Genomic DNA, 17,910 nt, shown 5'->3' with positions numbered 1-17,910 from the left:
TTCAATATTTTAATTGGTTAAAAACGTGCGCGCGCATACACACACACGCGCAGCCGATATCATTTTCTGAATCACAAAACGTCATAAATTCAACATTTAAAACCTGACTTAATGTGTATTGTATCCATTTGAGGCAAATCTGAATATTATCTTTTTGGAAAAAAATAGTCAATTAGTAACATGTTGTTGTCAAGGTGATTTTACGTTAATGTAAATCGATGTCAACCCGGAAGTTTTCTACCCAATGGCGGCGTACTTAGCTGTGGAGGAGGCAAGCTCTTATGATGAATTTTATTTGGAAAGAAATTCAGGTATGTGTTGATACGTTAACAGAAAACAACCCCTTTTATTCAAAGGAAAATTACAGTAAACACAGATTCTGATACTGAGAAAACATATTGACCTATGAACAGTATCGGTCATTTGAAATCAAAATTGCATTTTTCTTCCAAACAGATTGTTAGACTTTACACTAACCTCATAACTCTTATGAAGTACCCTCACTACACCTATTTTAAGTAGGCTACTTAAAGCATTAAATCCTTCAAGGCAAAGCACCAGATAATGTAATCACCCAAAGACATGAGAAATACCTTTTTATCACTTAAGCTTCCAAAAATTTCTGTAACAGTGAGATTGACTCAGGGGGTAAAGCGCCCATTTTGGGATGAAGAGGTCGGGGTTCGATTCCAAAGTGTCCTTGGGGCAAGACACTGAAACCCTAAACCCAGGTAGTTGCCTTGCGTCCCGACACTGCTATTGGTTGGTTTGCGTGTAAAAGGGAAAATGTAAAGCACATTGTAAGGTTCTTTGGAGGCCTGCATTGAGTTAATGTGTGCTTTATAAATGCAGACCATTTACAGAAACCTTTATACCAGCCCAAAGACGTTGTAGGCATATGTGAGTTTATATTGAGAGGTTCTGCTTTTTCCTTTTCTTTTTTTTTTTTTATTCCCAAGTTTTTTGTAGCATTTATCCTCTTATTTTACCCTCTTTCCCTCCATTTTCCAATTTTACTCTTTTACTTATCCTTTATCTTAATCTTTTTTGCTTTTATTTTTATAATAAAGACAATGAAATTGGTTTCTTAGCTTTATCTGTCCTCCAAAATTAATTGTGTACATATTTTACATAGTATTTTTAAATATATGGATAAATACTATCAATCTGAACAGGCTTTTGAGAGCCAAAAGACTAATGAGCCAAGCCGAGAAAAAAAAAAAAAAAAAGACATTCCATGTATACGAGCCTATTTGAGAGGAACATTCCGATAAAGGCAGTTTACTGCTAAATTCAGGCATTGTTGTCAACCTATACAATTTTATCATATTCCACACAAAGTGTTACTGATCTATTTTGATAGTTGCATGCAGATATCTTGATTTTCATTTCAATGCACGATTTGGTTGCCTCCTTTAAAGGGACAGCATGTATTATTCCACCACTAGATCTTTCTGTATGTTGTAGTCCAACTAAAAACAAGTGCTAAAGCTCGAGTTAGAAACTACGGCGACTGACAAACACAATTTTACTCTTTTGCCCAGGCTTTGAGTTTTCAAGTACCTGTTGTAGCAAAATGACACTTTTCAGCTGCCTTTAGATGAGACTCATACTATTTAAAATAAATGCCAACTACTCCACCTACGAGTACCTCTACTCGCGAATTTATTTAATCCCTGGAGTAACTTCAAAGACACATTTTGTATGTAAATGCATTAAGCCATTCCAAAGCAACGCAAAAGTACAGCATAGTTTTAAAATAAATCATAAAACACATGTTTCAATTAGACAAAACAAAATGCACATAATGTAAAAGAAACAAAAGAATACAGGAAATAAATTCATTCACCTTTTCCCCTTGCACTTATTGAAACTTATCAAATAATGTCTGCTTTTGCAAGCTTTGACAATCAGAAATGCATTAGGCAGACCTAGCAATGGTCAGATTTGTCACTTTTCGGGTGATTACTTTCCACAAATCCAGACTTGGTGGAATTTTTCTAAAATGCCTAATTTGGGCTAATGGAATGATAACTGCAGCTTCCTTCCCACAATCTTACCAGAACCCCTCATCCGAACTCTGATGGTGACAAAGCACGTGTGCACACTTGCCAGGCAGATTTGAAGCAATGGTCAGTTATGGAAACTGGGAGTGGCAAATAGCAATGTGTACTGAACAGTAATTTTGACTTAACTAGAAGCAATATTTTACTGTTAAACGGTACTTTCCTACCTAAAATGTTGCATGTACACACATTAAATAGGGGTAAATGTATTTGAGAAATTTATATTTTTCTGCTTTATCTTATCCATAGTTTGACAGGGTTCTCCACGCCACCCCCCCCCCCCCCCAGGAAGCACTATATGATACACTGAAATGTAATACAAGTCATTTTCTTGGCTATTTACAAAAGCAGAGTAATGCAATATTTTGCGCACATATTGTATGTGCATGGTTTAATTTGAATAATTTCTGGTGCAGGATTTGAATGGAAAAACCCATTTGAATCGAACCAATTTGACATCGTGTACATATTAGTCAAATTCTTGAGAAATGGAGCTATAAGTACATATGAGGAATAAAGTCATTTCTCAAAGCAGTTAAGCATTCAATAACCTCACATCAGGAATGGCCAAACCTTTAGAAAGTGGGCCAGATTTGGTAAACTGAATGTTCGTGAGGGACAACTATTGAGCTTGTCATTCAACAGTCCTAAATTTACCCTCTGAAAAGTTTGCGATTAACAGCACAACCTCATAGCTCACCTCTGTAACATTTATTTGGCTTGCGATGACTTATGAAATAGCACAGCTATGCCCTTAAAACCACTTTTAGTATTCACAATTAACTTTTTGTAATACAACGTGTTGTTTGGTAATGACTTATGCATTTGGCATCCTATTTCCAAGCAAATTAGCAGTGATGAGGGATAAAAAAAAAAAAAAAAAAAAAAATTCGTCGTCCTTCAAGTGTTTGTTCTTAACTTTCCTTGTCACCATGTCAAGTGGGTTAAATTCTCACAAAAAGCCAAGGTGGTCAAAGGCTCTCATTTGACAAGTTGTTTTTCCCCATACTAGAGTAATTATAGGTATTCCACATTTGATACAACAGGTAAGATTTAGAAAACTGACTAATTGACCACTAGGCGCCGCTTTGGACACACTAGTCTCATGTACTTCAACAATAGAAAATTAGTGGGGAGCAATAAGTCTAACACTTGACTCTGCCCTAAGTGTACCCACATTCTTCCCTGACTTAACAGCATTGTGACACAACACCATCAGCCTTGACCCTTGTTATGAATTTGTCTCACTAATAGTGAGTCAACTTTCTTAACCAAAACAGCATTGCTATTCCCAGTTATAAAGCCATTAAGCAAATATTCTTAGTTTATCGCCTCTGACCGTTATATTTTGTAATCTTGAACCAAGTCAGAGACCATAACCTTAATAGAAGGTTTAAAAAGGCAACAATGGTCCATTGAAATATACATTCCATTTTTTTTTTTAAGTACACCATGCTCTTGCATCTCCCTTGATCAATAGTTTGGCGGCCTGCAGCTGGGAAACATTGTGCAAAAGAAAAACAATTCCTGACAACTTTAAATGTGTAATTTCACTAGCAAAAGGAAAACTGCAGCTGTGCCAACTATCATTTAATAAACTTCATGTAAGAAAGGACAAAACTTAACCAATGTGTCTAAAATGTTTATTATGGATACAGCAAAGAATTGAATTCATAAACAGCCAAGCACAACCAACCCAATTGTTATGTGGGCCAATCCAGTTTTGGAATGTACTTTAGTAGAAAGATTCAATCACTTCAGGCTCCAAGAACAGAATTCCATTTGCCTGCAAGCATCCAGGACACTCAGACCATTTTTGTAGTTCTTGGAGAGAATAAATCCTACCTGAATACACATCCCTTGGCCACCTGGACTTGCAACTCGTCTCACAGCAGTCACACAACTTGCTATGGGCTTTATTGTCCACCAATTCCCATCTGAAACAGAAGATTTGTCACATAACACGGATCAACCAGCAACAATTTTATTATTGCATGCATCCAAATGTCTTTATTTTGATGAGTGAGCCAAACTAAAAAAAATGAGCTTTATTTCTTTAAAACTGAAAATTATCCCAGTTGCGCCATAAGTATTTGACGGCCATGGCTAGGCTATGTGTGAGGTGATTCCCTTTCCACACAAATAACTACGATATTGTGTTACATACTTCATTACGGCATCTCAATGTTCTTCATGCAGGTTTCAGCTCAGAGCATGTTGTAGCGGCCTGTACAGCCTTCTTACACTTTGTGATTGATTGCTATGATAATAAATTACTAGTGTTTGTACAATTTTCTCAAGCTCAAGTTATTCAAGGGACAGCCAGTCACTTTGCCAAGACTATCTGAATTGCAAAAGGTACCCATGATTGTCGACAAAGTTGCATGCCTTCTTGTTGTGGTCGATACCAGATGGATCCCAGGCTACAAGGTTACAGTGGATGAACACCTGTTTAAGAACATTCACACACCCTTAGGCAAAATTACCTGGACAGATGATTAAAGTCATAAAAATAATAACCTCTTCTTCAACAGGAAATTTAAATGCCTGGAGGGATAGTCTAATTTCTGATGACATCTCCCTCTGCTCGAAGTGGGAACGCGACAGCTTGCTGTCCAGCAGACATCTAGGCAGTAAAAAGTATTAAAACAGCAAAGACTACCCATGAGAATTCTTTGATACAGTACCCCTCATTGCCAATGACAGTGTAAAATTGATCAGGCTGCGTCTCCTCTCTGTTTGTTCCTATGCATTTATCCATCAGCACAAACAAAGGCTGATGGCCATTCTGTTCCACGCGAGCTGCGATTGGGATGAATGAACCCAGTGTAAAGCGGGTTGATTCAGCTGGACCAGTAAAGTCATCTTGAGGGGGTAAAAGAACGATTTAATACAAAATATAAATCAGTTGCGCCTTTAACCCACCATTCATAACAGCCATATGGAAAATTAGATGTGATAGACCACTGGTGGAGAACACTGGCTGAAAGTTAGCTGGGGCCCAGGCTTTTGGCCTGCAGGATTGTAATTAGAAACTTAAGACATAAAAAGGACACATGAAACGGTTTAATTAGAACACTTGGCACTAACCTTTCAAATTCACAGTTAACTTTGTAAACCAAGGTTTGTTCTTGGGAGTCAGGAGACCAATAAGCCAAGTCATTGCTGTGCACCACCTTGTTGCCAGTCACCTTTAAAGCATAAAAAAAATGCAGTTGCATAAATGCTATGGTTCACAAAAGTTATGGCCAACACCTGGCTGCTAAGATCTTTAACCATTTTATCACACTCAGCAAGAATTGAGCATTACTTACCATGTTTCTTCCCTTTGCACTGCAGTATTTTATTTGAAATGATTTTAGCTCACTCTCACCAATATAAACTAATTGAAGTGCTCCACTAACTTCATTAATTTATTCATTTTAAGTTAAGGAACTTTGCTGTCAAAAAAACAATTTTTCTGATCATCTTGCCTGCATTAGCTTCAGTAAGTTCACTGGACAGTCTTTAAAATTTAGCAGCAGTCAGTCCACATACAGTAAACTTAATACAACCCTTATCAACAAGGGCCACAAGTTTAATGTAATGCTAAAATTTTACTTTGAGCATTGATTTAATACTAGTCGTTCGAAGTGTACAGTGTTGGTCATTCTGGCCACTGCCTCTTTGACCGGTAGGTGCTACAGGATTTTTAAATTAGTGGTCAGTAAACACTAGGTCGAGGACCAATACACACACATTTTATGACTTAAATTCAAAACTATGATAACATCAAATATTCCATAACACAAACTATTGCTGCACTCGTTCTGTTAGTTTTTCCTGTCGTCAGTGTGGCAATTTTAAGTGCATGTGAAAGAGAGTCATAGTTAGCCACACCGGCAATAGCACTGGGTGTGTGGTTGAGGCCAGCCCAATCACTTCCACTCAAGTCCTCAAATAAAATTCAGAAATCTCATTTAAGAAACGGCTCATAAGGCCAGTTTGTCCAGCAATGACACCACCAATTCAGAATGAAATGAAGGTGTAGCTGCAAGTTACACAGCTTACCACTGTGCGATCAATCAAATACTGCTGACCATTGGATGCAATAGGAATCCAATCTACTAGACCACCATCATGAAAGGTATTAGAGTCTCACTTTTTTTTTTTTAACTCATGGTGTAATAGAGCATCATGGGAAAAGTGTTAACCCAAAACTTGTACCGTGAGTACAAAAAAAAATTAGAAAAGCTAATCTTTTTTTGCTGTCATCTAGATCCCTAAGGGTTTGAATAGTTAATTAAGGCTTTTTTATCATTTACCATTACTGGGCCACAAGAACAGAAGTCGTTAAACCGGCCTGGGAGGTTTACAAGATGGGTCTGAACACTGCCTTAAAACAAGGGCCAATGGGCTCAGTGAATTCCTTGCCCATCTCGCCTAGCGTTTTATCCCCTTTGCCATCTGTTACACTTATATCCTATAGTGCCATTTCTGATCTCCTTGCAAAAAAAATTTCTTCAATGCATGGTTAGCAATGACAAAGACCATTCATAGTAGTAAATGTATTCACCTCTGAACAGAGTCCTTATTGCAAATTGTTAACCAACGCTGCGTATTTTACAATGTAGCGCATTTTTTTTTTTTTTATTTGACCCATTCAGTTTTACTTTAACGCCCCTGCTACAGGTACCTACCATGGTCCTGAAATCACAGTCAGTATACACGAGATTGAAAGTCGCCTCCCGAGTAGACGTGCTTGTAGGTGAACACGGTCCCAAACGGAAAAGAGACATGTCAACATGGTGTCTGGTCTCAGTCCACACCACCGACACAAAATCAGGCCGACAGTCCAGCTTGACATCTTACAGAGAGGCAACACAAAGCGTATAGAAAGTGTAACAACAATAGCACTCTGGTGTTGCGCTAACATTGATAACATTACCTGCATACACTGCAAGGACCATAATTAAGCTCAGGAGCAATGCACTATGAAAAATGAAAGCCATGGTAACTGAACATACACCTGGTGTATTTTTCCTGTTTTTATTCTCTTTGACTATGAAGTGACAATCAGGTCAAATGCTTTCACCTGGTGAGCGCCAGCCAGCACAGGTGCACCCAATAACAATTAACTATTATCACAGTATTGAAACATAAATTGCCAGACTCAATCTTAAAACAAGCAATATTTGACAACAATTTCTTAAAAACAGGACAGAAATGCAATGTAAATGTATATATATACACTGTGGGACTGTGTCAGTATTTTAGAATAATGTGATAAAGTCAAGTCATGTTTATTTGGATAGTCCTTAATCACAAGGAGTCGTAAAGGGACATACCACAGATTATTGCAAACCACAGACTAACATTACACCATCCCCTGATCCAAAACCTAAATGAGGGAAAGAAAAAACTCAAAAACCTCAGCATGAGGAAAATGAAGAGACCCTTGAGAAGGGACCGCACATGAAACCTGACCAGGCATTGGATGTTGCAATTACAAAGAGATGAAATATAGGTCATTCATAAACTATAGAATAGAATAGAAGTGTGTTTTAAGCTTAGATTTAAACAGTTCCTCTGAGGTTGCAGATTGATTCTCAGAGGGCAAAACATTCCACATGGAGAATGCTCTCGAACCCGCGGTTTGTCTGTGATGAAATTAAAAGAAAAAATGTTAGACATTCTGGATTCATCACAAATCAATTGAAACAATGCAATATTGCAAGTTTTTCATTGTTTTTAATATTGATTTTGATGATGAAAACACAAATATCCAATCTCAAAATATTTGAATATCATAAAATTGTATACAAGTGCGTGGTAAACCAGGGGTGGGCAAACTACGGCCCAAGGGTCACATATGGCCCGCCCGGCTCTTAAATCCAGCCTGCCGAACAAAAAGTTGGAACAATGTAATTGTGATTATGTAAATGATTTTCTAAAACTACTAATACATTTATTTGTCCCCAGTATGACTTTGACACACGGTCACCCATTTTCGTGAATGTGTACTGTGTTCGGGGCTAATATTCAACTTTACTGTACTTGCTATTTAATTGGGTATTTTTTTAATCTATCAGGGTATTTATAAAATTAACGGGAAAAAATACTTCTGAGCGAGCCCTTTTGCACTTTGATTTTTTTTAATGTATATTATCAAAATTTGTGGTTAAAACAGCAAATATGACTTTTCTTTCATTATTAGTGTTTTAAAAGCAATTGTATGTAATTAATTCATTTATAAAATACAAACTGAAATATGACACTTACATGGAGCTGTCTGTGTGTTTATAGCACATACATAGATGCATAGAGGAACAATTAGATAGGCGTACATATAATTTTTACCATATGTATTGATGAGGTATCAGATTTGGGACTGAGTATTGGCAAATATAAAAAATGAATTCAATCTTTTTTTTCTTCCTGGCCTGACCCAACTGACATTATTTTAACCCAATGTGGCCCCTGACTCAAAAGGTTTGCCCAGCCTTTTTGTAAACCATAATCAGCATTATTAAAATTAGCAAAAGGCTTATATGAATTCAGTTGATTTTTAGTTATTATAGAACAGGATATTTTTGCTGTTGCAATGAAATTTAAAAAAAATAAATAACGTTATTGGGCGACATGGCAGCTGGGTGGTTAGCTCACAGCCCTGCGGTCCAGGGTTTAAGACCAGCCACCGCAGACTCTTCATGTGGAGTTTGCATGTACTCCCTGTGCCTGCGTGGGTTTTATCTCACATTCCAAAACCATGTCAGGTTATTTGGCCATCCCAAATTGGCCCCAGGTATGAATGAGCATGTGAGTTGTCAGTCTCTGTGTGCCCTGGGATTGGCTGGCAACCAGTTCAGGATGTCCCCCTGCCCGAAGATAGCGGGTGTGGACCCTAGCAACCCCCTCGACACTAATGAGGATAAGCGGCTCAGAAAATAGATGAATAACATTGGCACAACATTTTAATTATTTGAGAAAGTCCTGTAATCATGTGTTGTGCAATTAAGTTTGTTTTTCCAATAACATGACATAAAATAGGGATAAGTGAGTACTAATACTGGTATTGCTACCAACCTTTTTAGGTATTGGTACTCACAATGGTAGCAGATTTCAGTATTGGCTGCTTTCTAGTTGCCATTTAAGAATGATGAACCTTTAAAGTAATGGTAATTTGCCATTAAATAAAAACAATGGTGGCCAACCTGGTATTTAAGTCACATAGCTTGCATGTTTTGCACGTTTCTCTTAAACTCAGCAGATGCGAATTCATTCATAAGCAGGCTGTTAATGTTCCTGGTAATGGAAATCTCCTGAAATGGAGCAGAGAAACCACAGCATGAAGTATATGCAGCTTTCAAAGACCAGGTTTGTCAACACTGAAAAAACAGAAATTATACTGGAATTTTTACAAAAATGTTCGCAAAGGGAAGTTAATCTTATGTACCATTTGCATCAGTAATTATGAGTACTCAGGATGTGGGTATTAAGATCAGTGCTTTATCGCAATTTTGCTACTTTGTAGTTTATTGTGCATCATGGCCTGATATAATGAGAATGATGTTTCCTAGTCCCCTCAACCTACTAAACTTGCTCAGTTTCTACAATCGGGTGCTCTTTGAAAAAAAAGGTTCCTGCAGGACAGACTGAAAAAGTAAAGTTATTGCTCTATCTAACTATATTTTGTACATTAGTAAATAAGATAAGAATGAAGTTTAAGATTTAATTTCCATAACCCATTTGAAAAATCATTTATTCACATACATTGTAGCTTCAGAATGTAATAATCCATCCATTTCAATTGTCGTATGTATTGCAGTTCATATGGTGGATTTATTTACAACTGCCTAATTCAGCTAAAATTGTTTATTTTTCCTCAAATATTATTCAACACAAAATTCAGTGGCAGTTGCCAAAATGCGATTTTTTTATTTTTCGTAGACAACAGTCAAGCTGTTAAAAAGCTTCTGAAGATGTGTCACATGAGAAAGCAGCTTTACACACCAAATGGTTCAAATATTTAATTTACAGTGCATGTTAAATTGAAGCATGATTTCTTCCATTTGACATATCCACAATGATCAAAGGTCCCAACACTGAAATTTGAGAAAGCCCCTGAGATCCTGAAGAAAGAAACGTTAGTGCAAAATTCAAGTCAACATTTTGGGTTAAACAACATATTACTCCATTCAGTTCCTCTTCTGGGTCGAGTTTTGCAGGTGTCATCACAGCAGCTGCATAGATCATTCTGCGATAGGTCATCTATTAATTCCCATCTAGAAAGACATTTTGGCATTCTTTACCTATATTCAAATACATTTGAAGAAAACCCCCACTTGCCTAGCATGCTCCTTCGAATACTGACAGGCTTTCTTAGTTTCATCAAGAACTTCAGGATCCCATGCAACAAGTTTGCAGTGCACGAACACCTGAGGAGAAACAAGTTTTCACATCAATCACTAGAGCCTACTTTACCTCATCTCACCTTCCCAACACCAAACATGAAAGATTTCAGCGAGACTACGAGGGCAGATGAATGGTAGCGAGGAACGAAAGCCGAATTCCCTTTGACGCTATCTGCAAGACAACTGCGCAAAGCAAGAAATTACAAATGCAGCTTTAAGTTCAGGCACAATCAAACCCACCCTTTGTTGAGGATGATGGGGTAAATTTGCTGATCTGGCTGCAGCTCGGCCGAAGGGGATGCGACGCATTCCTCCATGAAGAGACGCAATGGCTGATGGGCCCTCTGCTCCACGGCTGCCCAGATTGGCATGAAGGCGCCCAATGGAATCACGTTGGACTTTGCGATGCCTGACATTTGTTCTGCACAGATGACTGGTCCTCAGAACATACAAATGTCATCAAAACACATACCCCTCAACCTCAGCCAATTGTTATCCTTATTAGACCTCACAAAACAACAGCACATTTTTTATCACAGCAAGAGAAAATACTAACCTATGATAGCAAGGCGCAATGATCGCAGCAAGGCTTTAGGGCTAGGACCTTAGCTTGGCCTTTTGGCTGAGAGTAAGTGTCCCGGCTCCTAGGCTTTGTAGCGTATTATAAACTGACCGATAACGGATAATGGATAATGAATAACGGAGATAGCACAATAACCCTTAAAAACCCCCGCTTTAATGCTGGGATCTTAGCTTGGCCTTTGCTAGGACATTAGCTTGGCCGCGAAATTCACAGTAAGCTTCGCCTTTAAGCTAACGGATAATGGATAATTAATAACGAAGATAGTACAATAAACCTTAAAAACCCCACCCCCTCCTGCTTTCAGTGATTGTGACAATCTGGATTAAAGAGCGGTCTTTACATTTAGAAAACCTTAATATAAAAAGTGCAACAAAGCACAAAAGAAATCTGAACTACGTCAACCTAAAGGGACCAAAAAAGAAATTACATAACTAGGAAAAATATTTTTAAAAAAAAAAAATCAAAAGGGGGTGGGGAAACAAGGAAAAAAAAAAAATCTTAAGAGATAAGAATGCGAAAAAAAAAAATGGGGGGGGCACAGTTTTGAGGCTACTTGTAGCAGCATGGTGGTCAGAAGACAATTATGTCAGCTTTCTATAGGTGACTGAGCCTCATGCTATGTAAAATACAAATATCTTGACACTTATTTTTTTTAAATGCTAGTTTATAATAGCGCATGTGTTTTTACTAACTATTCAAATTAATATAGTTCTTTAAATCAATGTTTTCCGCTAGGAGGCTACACTGTCATTTTAAAACTATTTCTGTCCAAAATGTTATCAGCGTACATATTGGGGAAGAAAAGAAAAACAAAAACAAAAAAACATTGACATATGGAAAAAATATTAGACGTTGAAAGGTATGAGAACATTTAACCGTGCAGTGAGGATTCACCATTGAGGAGTGCCATGTGGAAGACGAGGCTGCCCCGCCCCGTAGCAACACTTGCACCTGGATTGAGAAACTGAGGGATCCACCCTTTCGGCCTTAAGCATAAAAATAAAAAATTAGATTTAAATAATATTGGGCTTAAATTTCTTTAAAATAATTACAACACACCTCTTCTGGACACATTCAAATAAATATTTATAAGATGGCGGGTTTGTCCTTGCCCCAGGGTTGTAGCTCAATATGTTCTGATGGATGAGATGTTTCCCTTTAATCTGTGAAGAGCAAACGGGCCATCAAGACACTGATTGGGTCATAATAGGTCCAAACTTACCTTTTTATGAAATTTACAGTCTTTGAATTTATAGTCGAAATGTAGTTCCCAATCCCCTGTTGGCAAACTGGTCACACTAGACCTTATACAATTCCCCAGGAAAAGGCGAGTTGCATGGGGCATCAGCTCCTGACTGATTTTCCATGTGATGTTTACAGAGTCGTTCAGGCAATCAATTTTGATATCTGTGGCAATCAGACACAGGCAAATATAAGAAGTTTAACTCATACACACGGAAAAACCCCACAATAAGAGTACAAACAAGGATTTGCTTTCCATACCATTGTCATGAGCTGCTGCAAAACCAGCCAAGACTGTCACACTTACGAATGTAAAGAGAATCATGGCTAAATGAGCAACTAAACTGCTCAAACAGGATTATAAATACATTTCCTGTCCAATCACACCAACGACAAACATCTGTGAGGAAGCAGGCTTCACAAAGGACCACCTAGTGCAGCTGTGGGCAAACTATGGCTCACGGGCCATATGTGTCCCGCCAGGCTTTTTAATCCGGCCCGCAAAATGTTAAAAATATAAAGACAAAACAGCAATTCCTTGCTGTCCCGCGGTTTTCTGATTTGCTAACCAGAGGAAGATGCTTTCTATCCCCAACAAAGTTAGACCGCTCCACCCCAAAAAACTTGCTCTGGGGCCACTAGTTGGTCGTTGGTGCTCCCTAGTGGCTCCCTGATTCAAAAAAATGTTAGATACTGAGATTATTAATGGTTTCTGTAGGACAAATCCGGAAGGTAAATGCAGTCTTCCATAATGTCCACATGATGGCGGCTAAGTATCAAGTAAAGTGAAGTGGATCGGGTCTTTAATTAATACATTTGCGGAATAGAACAGCACAATATTTTTTAAATATAATTTGACAGTATAAACGTCTTATGCAAAAGAGAGAAAAAAATGTTTATTAAGTTTATTAAGAAGTAAAAAACTTTTAAACAAATACTTGAGTAGACTACACCCATAGAACATATTACAAAAACATAGTCATACATGCCCAAAAATGTCATTGATTTTATCACGCACCCTATTTTCATGCTCGAAAAGTAATAAGTTTCCAGAATATTATTAAAAAAAAAACAATAACAACAACAACAACATGTGCTTGGTTAACTCTCCTGTTGTCCTACTTTTAAAGGGTATCTTTGTAATTTTTGATACAGCTCACATTAAAATGTGAATAAAAACAACATATCATTTGGGTTTTTTTATTTATAATTTTTGGAGTTTAAAAACTAATTTTGTTGTTGTTGTTGTGCTCATTACAGTCCTTTGAGACTTTTCGTGAAAAAGGGCTATACAAATAAATATGACTTGACATGACTAGTAAAACTGCACATAATCGTAAAGACCAAGGGTCAATACTGCTGAAAGCATCACATTTTGTGTTACAGTAGTGGTGGAGGGGGAACCTTTCATTCAGTAAAAACAACATTGGTTAAAAGACCAGGCAAATACATTTTTAGGTGAAGCTGGATGAACGTGAAATGAAATAAACATGCACTTTGACTTTTATTGCTAAAAAAAGTGTGAAATCACGTTTGAATCATCACTCGATGGCGGAGAACAAGACTTTCAAAGCGGAACACATAGACGAATAGTTTTTGTGAGGTTACTTTCGGAACATTTAGCGTGTTACACAGGAAGTTGTCCTGAATCATCCCGGTGACTACTTGAGAAGTACTGACACAATTCAAACGCTGTTTTCAGTTCATGCTCAAGTAACATCAAATTGTTTATTACTTGTTCAAAATGCTGATCAAAGTGAAGGTAAGGAGCTTGATATTTTATGTGATGAACTAAGTTTTGCTTTACAGAGCAAGCTTTTCAGACATAATGACCGTTTCATTGTGTAGATTTTATCCCTTTATCGGCCATATCGTATGCTTGTTGTGCGACTGTATCTGATTTCGTGTGTAGTCTATTGCGCTTAGTACTTTAACTATAACACTGAAGTTCAATTCTGTATGCTTTACAGTCTGAAGTGAGACATTTCCGATTGCATGGATCTGAAATAAGAGATTAATTTACGTTGCAATCCTAATTGAGAACGCAATTTTTAGTATATCATCAAAGATGCAAGTTGACAATAAGGTTGACGCATTTTGTCTTTATTGTGTTTCAGACTCTAACTGGAAAAGAAATCGAAATTGACATCGAGCCCACAGACAAGGTAAATACCATTTAAACTGATACAACTTAGCACGTCGATCTATCTTTTTAAATCCTGCTACCGGCCTCCGTGTGAAGTTTGCATGTTCTCCCCGTGCCTGCGTGGTATGAATGAGCGTGTAAATGGTTGTTTGTCCCGTGTGTCCTGTGTCCGACTGGGATCTAGCGCCCCCGCAGACCGACTGAGGATAAGCAGGACAGAATATTGATGAATGGATAAAACTCAACTTATTCAATTGGGAAAGCCAATGCCTGCCATTTTTACTTATCTTTCGAAGGCCTACAGAAAAATTGTGTTCTGTTGCTATAGAAAGAAAGCTTGAACCCTCATCTTTCATTCCAAAAAAGTACATTTGTAGCTGTTACCAATGTTTAGTAAACAATTGCTACATTGCTAAGGTGCTTGAAAATACTCGTTTCCAAGAAAAGCTCTGAGAAAGTTTTTTTTTTTTTTTTTTTTTTTTTTACTTTGGTGCTTTTTTGCATTTGTGTTACCGCCAATATCTAAACAATGCTTTCCATAAACACTCGTGCAATTTTCTTGCAAAATAAAATTTTATTGCAAGAACACTGAACATATGCATGAACAATTCATACATTTTGTAAGAACTTTTCAGTGCCCAATGTCACCAGTGACTTAGTCACATGATTTTGGTCACCATGGAGATTGCGTTCCTGCGGACATTCAGTAAAATTCATCCCTCTTTGCCCTGACAATGACAAAAGGACTTTATCATCTTTTTTTCTTTTAAAAAGAAAAAAGTTTGAAGCGATAACTGTATCCCTCCAAATCCTTCCTACTCTAACACTACTTCGCTAAACCTATACTCACCGTATGGGGACGCCTACACACTTCAATCGCTGCGTGCAGGAAGCAAAAGTAGGAAATTGGGCTTTCTTGATGTGTGGACAAAGAGCTGATCAAAGCCACTCCTGCATCCAAATGGGGATTTGTTTTCATACTGACATGATTCCCAGAAGCTTAATACTGACTGATGAGCTGTGCAAAACCCTTTATAATACTTTTTTAAATGTAAATGGTCTTTATTTATATAGCGCTTTTCTCTGTAGCCCTCTTAAAGAGCTTTTACAATGTGCTTTACACTTACCCATTCACACACACTCACATACTGATAACAGCGTCAGTCATGCAAGGCAACTACCTGCTTATCAGGGGCAAGGGCACTTGGACATATAACATGGAGGAGCCAGGAATCCAACCTGCAACCTTGACCCCAAGGCGAGGTGCGCTACCTCCTGAGCTACTGCCACTCCAAAGTAAAACACAATTTTTTTTTTGTATTGTCAGTGAGGGACAATTCTTTTGAAAACGTATTTATACGCTATGGCATTGAATGAGTTAACATATCTTGACAAATATATATTTTTGAAAATACAAGTTTATGAGACAACCCTGTTGCTCCGCCAGACTCTCCCCATGTATGGGAAACGCTGAGATCTGACACGGCATTATAATAATGTCATGAAGGATGTCTCCAAATCTTGCTTATCTTACACTAGGTGGAGAGAATTAAAGAAAGGGTGGAAGAAAAGGAAGGCATACCCCCTCAGCAACAAAGACTCATCTACAGTGGAAAACAGATGTGAGTTCCTTTCCAATAACAACACTTCTCCTCACTCGTCATCCAGTCAAGCATATTCTCATTCTTCCAGGAACGACGAGAAGACTGCAGCAGATTACAAAATCCAAGGAGGCTCCGTGCTTCATCTGGTGCTGGCGCTCAGGGGAGGGGACGTGCACCAAATCGAGACATCATGAACGTCGCTTCACGCTATGTGTGCCAATGCTTTGGGCGGACCCTCTTCATTTAACTACGTTACGGGAAGAAAAAAAAACACCCCTCTCAGAAGAAAATAAGAAAGGCTGTTGTGTTCCTGTTGTAAATGTTTTTGTAGCCCATGTTGGCTTTCTGGGTTTGTCCTGTTCACACAGGAAGTCATACAGAGAGTTTCAATAATGCTGCGTTGAGATCTGCCTGTGAATAAATGCTCAGATTGAGTTTTGCACCTTCCTCCTACGCAGAAGTCTCAAACTCAATCGAGTTGGGGTTCGGGTGAAATCGGTTCTCGGCAAGATCTGATCAACTTTACCATCTTCTCAATATCTTTTATAAAATTACACTGAATAAGATCTCAAAGTAAATCAAGTTTTCGTACGAAAATCAACTATTAATAAGTGAATACGTATTTGTGGGGGCTGCACTTACATTAAGGGACAGTATTATTTTACCGAAAGCGAAAACAAGTGTCACAAAGGAAGACTAACTACAGATACTCAAAATGACCATGTTTTTCCCTCGCATCTTATGTCTAGCCTTTTGTGAAAACTAAGGGACGAGAAAAAAAATGCAAAAAACCCAAAAGGGAATGATGGGCAAAAAAAAACAGAAAAAAATCCTTTAAAAAGACTAGTAGAAAGAATTTTATTTTTGAGGGTACCTGTAGCAGCAAGATGGTGGATGATCATGTTGTCTGTCTCATGTGAAAGAGCCATGTTGGGAAGCCTGGCAATACATTTCAGATATACTGTTTATATATTTTCGGGGGTAATTGTCAATAATGTATCTTGTTGGCCCACCCACAGAACCATATAATTTTCCAAAATCAAACATATTTGACAGAGCGTTAGGGAGCCACTAGGGAACGCCAAAGAGCCATATGTGGCTCCAGACGCTTACCCAAGGTGAGCCTCATATGTCAAATTGGTCAAAAAAATTCCACTTAAGTCAAGTATATTTCTATAGCCCTTAATCACAAAGAGTGTCAAAGGGTTGCAGAGACCACAGATTATTGCAAACTTGTCTACTTGTAACTCCAAGAGCCAAGAAGAAATCCGCAGGCTCAAGAGCATTCTCCATTTGGGCCTGGTGCTGTGGAATGCTGTGCTATCTGAGATAAGATCTGAAACATCAGTAGAAGTGTTTAAATCCAGACTTTAGACACCCTTCTATTCTGTAGCCTGTGATTGATACAGACCTAGTCAGCGGACCAGCACCTAGGGCCTTATTTCTGAAAGACTACATACTCACAAAACAAGGCCATTTGTAAGCAACGTTTGGTAATTATAAAAACAAACTTGTCATATAGACCATTATTATACCACCCCCTGATCTAAAACCTACAAGAGGGCAAGGAAAAACTCCAAAACCTCAACGTGAGGAAAATGAAGAAACCTTGAGAAGGGACCGCACATGAGGTAAGCCCAATTACAAGCATTTCTATTTACATGTAATGTATTTTTGCTCATTTAATTTGATTTTTGTTTATTGAACAAGTTATCTACTACCAGGAGACGCCTAATAATACATTCAAGAGGTAGTATCGGGGCTATAAATTTCAAGTAGACCCGACCCTTCAGGTATTCAAGCACAGTCCAACCCAGGCCTGACAAATTGACTTGATTTGAGGGAATGAGCCAGAGGTAAACCCAAATCTTCCCAT

The 17,910-nt window shown here is 38.0% G+C and overlaps 3 protein-coding genes across 3 annotated transcripts; 1 reads left to right on the top strand and 2 right to left on the bottom strand.

Moving 5' to 3' along the window:
* Window positions 1-3,695: 3,695 nt before the first annotated feature.
* LOC148373354 (zona pellucida sperm-binding protein 3-like) lies at window positions 3,696-7,138 on the bottom strand. The gene is made up of 9 exons (XM_088353082.1): window positions 6,994-7,138; window positions 6,746-6,912; window positions 5,157-5,257; window positions 4,992-5,080; window positions 4,754-4,931; window positions 4,587-4,692; window positions 4,429-4,514; window positions 3,912-4,003; window positions 3,696-3,852 (listed from the first exon to the last, which is right to left on the bottom strand). The coding sequence occupies exons 1-9, from the start codon at window positions 7,055-7,057 to the stop codon at window positions 3,824-3,826; spliced, it is 912 nt and encodes a 303-aa protein (XP_088209208.1). The 5' UTR covers window positions 7,058-7,138; the 3' UTR covers window positions 3,696-3,823.
* Window positions 7,139-10,060: 2,922 nt separating this feature from the next.
* zp3f.2 (zona pellucida glycoprotein 3f, tandem duplicate 2) lies at window positions 10,061-12,706 on the bottom strand. The gene is made up of 9 exons (XM_088353073.1): window positions 12,546-12,706; window positions 12,265-12,449; window positions 12,102-12,205; window positions 11,937-12,028; window positions 10,700-10,880; window positions 10,540-10,642; window positions 10,395-10,483; window positions 10,239-10,330; window positions 10,061-10,177 (listed from the first exon to the last, which is right to left on the bottom strand). The coding sequence occupies exons 1-9, from the start codon at window positions 12,607-12,609 to the stop codon at window positions 10,092-10,094; spliced, it is 996 nt and encodes a 331-aa protein (XP_088209199.1). The 5' UTR covers window positions 12,610-12,706; the 3' UTR covers window positions 10,061-10,091.
* A 1,173-nt stretch (window positions 12,707-13,879) lies between these two features.
* Window positions 13,880-16,481, top strand: nedd8l (NEDD8 ubiquitin like modifier, like). The gene is made up of 4 exons (XM_088350483.1): window positions 13,880-14,046; window positions 14,402-14,449; window positions 15,970-16,052; window positions 16,123-16,481. Exons 1-4 carry the CDS (start codon window positions 14,029-14,031, stop codon window positions 16,226-16,228), a joined length of 255 nt encoding a protein of 84 aa, XP_088206609.1. The 5' UTR covers window positions 13,880-14,028; the 3' UTR covers window positions 16,229-16,481.
* The last annotated feature ends 1,429 nt before the right edge of the window (window positions 16,482-17,910 follow it).

The sequence above is a fragment of the Urocampus carinirostris genome, chromosome 1, assembly GCF_059441175.1.
Source record: "Urocampus carinirostris isolate Australia breed hairy pipefish chromosome 1, RoL_Ucar_1.0, whole genome shotgun sequence".
NCBI lineage: Eukaryota > Metazoa > Chordata > Actinopteri > Syngnathiformes > Syngnathidae > Urocampus > Urocampus carinirostris.
This window is presented reverse-complemented; position numbering and strand designations above follow the sequence as displayed.

Bases quoted from the DNA above. Each gene is read 5' to 3' on its own strand.
- LOC148373354 (XM_088353082.1), bottom strand. From the start codon at position 7,057: ATGGCTTTCATTTTTCATAGTGCATTGCTCCTGAGCTTAATTATGGTC. The intron at 4,932-4,991 runs GTGGGTTAAAGG...TACCCCCTCAAG, and splicing joins CCATATGGCTGTTATGAATG to ATGACTTTACTGGTCCAGCT. The intron at 4,004-4,428 runs GTACCTTTTGCA...CTTCTGTTTCAG, and splicing joins AACTTTGTCGACAATCATGG to ATGGGAATTGGTGGACAATA.
- zp3f.2 (XM_088353073.1), bottom strand. From the start codon at position 12,609: ATGATTCTCTTTACATTCGTAAGTGTGACAGTCTTGGCTGGTTTTGCA. The intron at 12,450-12,545 runs GTATGGAAAGCA...TGATTGCCACAG, and splicing joins TGCAGCAGCTCATGACAATG to ATATCAAAATTGATTGCCTG. The intron at 12,029-12,101 runs GTGTGTTGTAAT...TTTATGCTTAAG, and splicing joins TTTGAATGTGTCCAGAAGAG to GCCGAAAGGGTGGATCCCTC.
- nedd8l (XM_088350483.1), top strand. The intron at 14,450-15,969 runs GTAAATACCATT...ATCTTACACTAG, and splicing joins ACATCGAGCCCACAGACAAG to GTGGAGAGAATTAAAGAAAG. The intron at 16,053-16,122 runs GTGAGTTCCTTT...TCATTCTTCCAG, and splicing joins ATCTACAGTGGAAAACAGAT to GAACGACGAGAAGACTGCAG.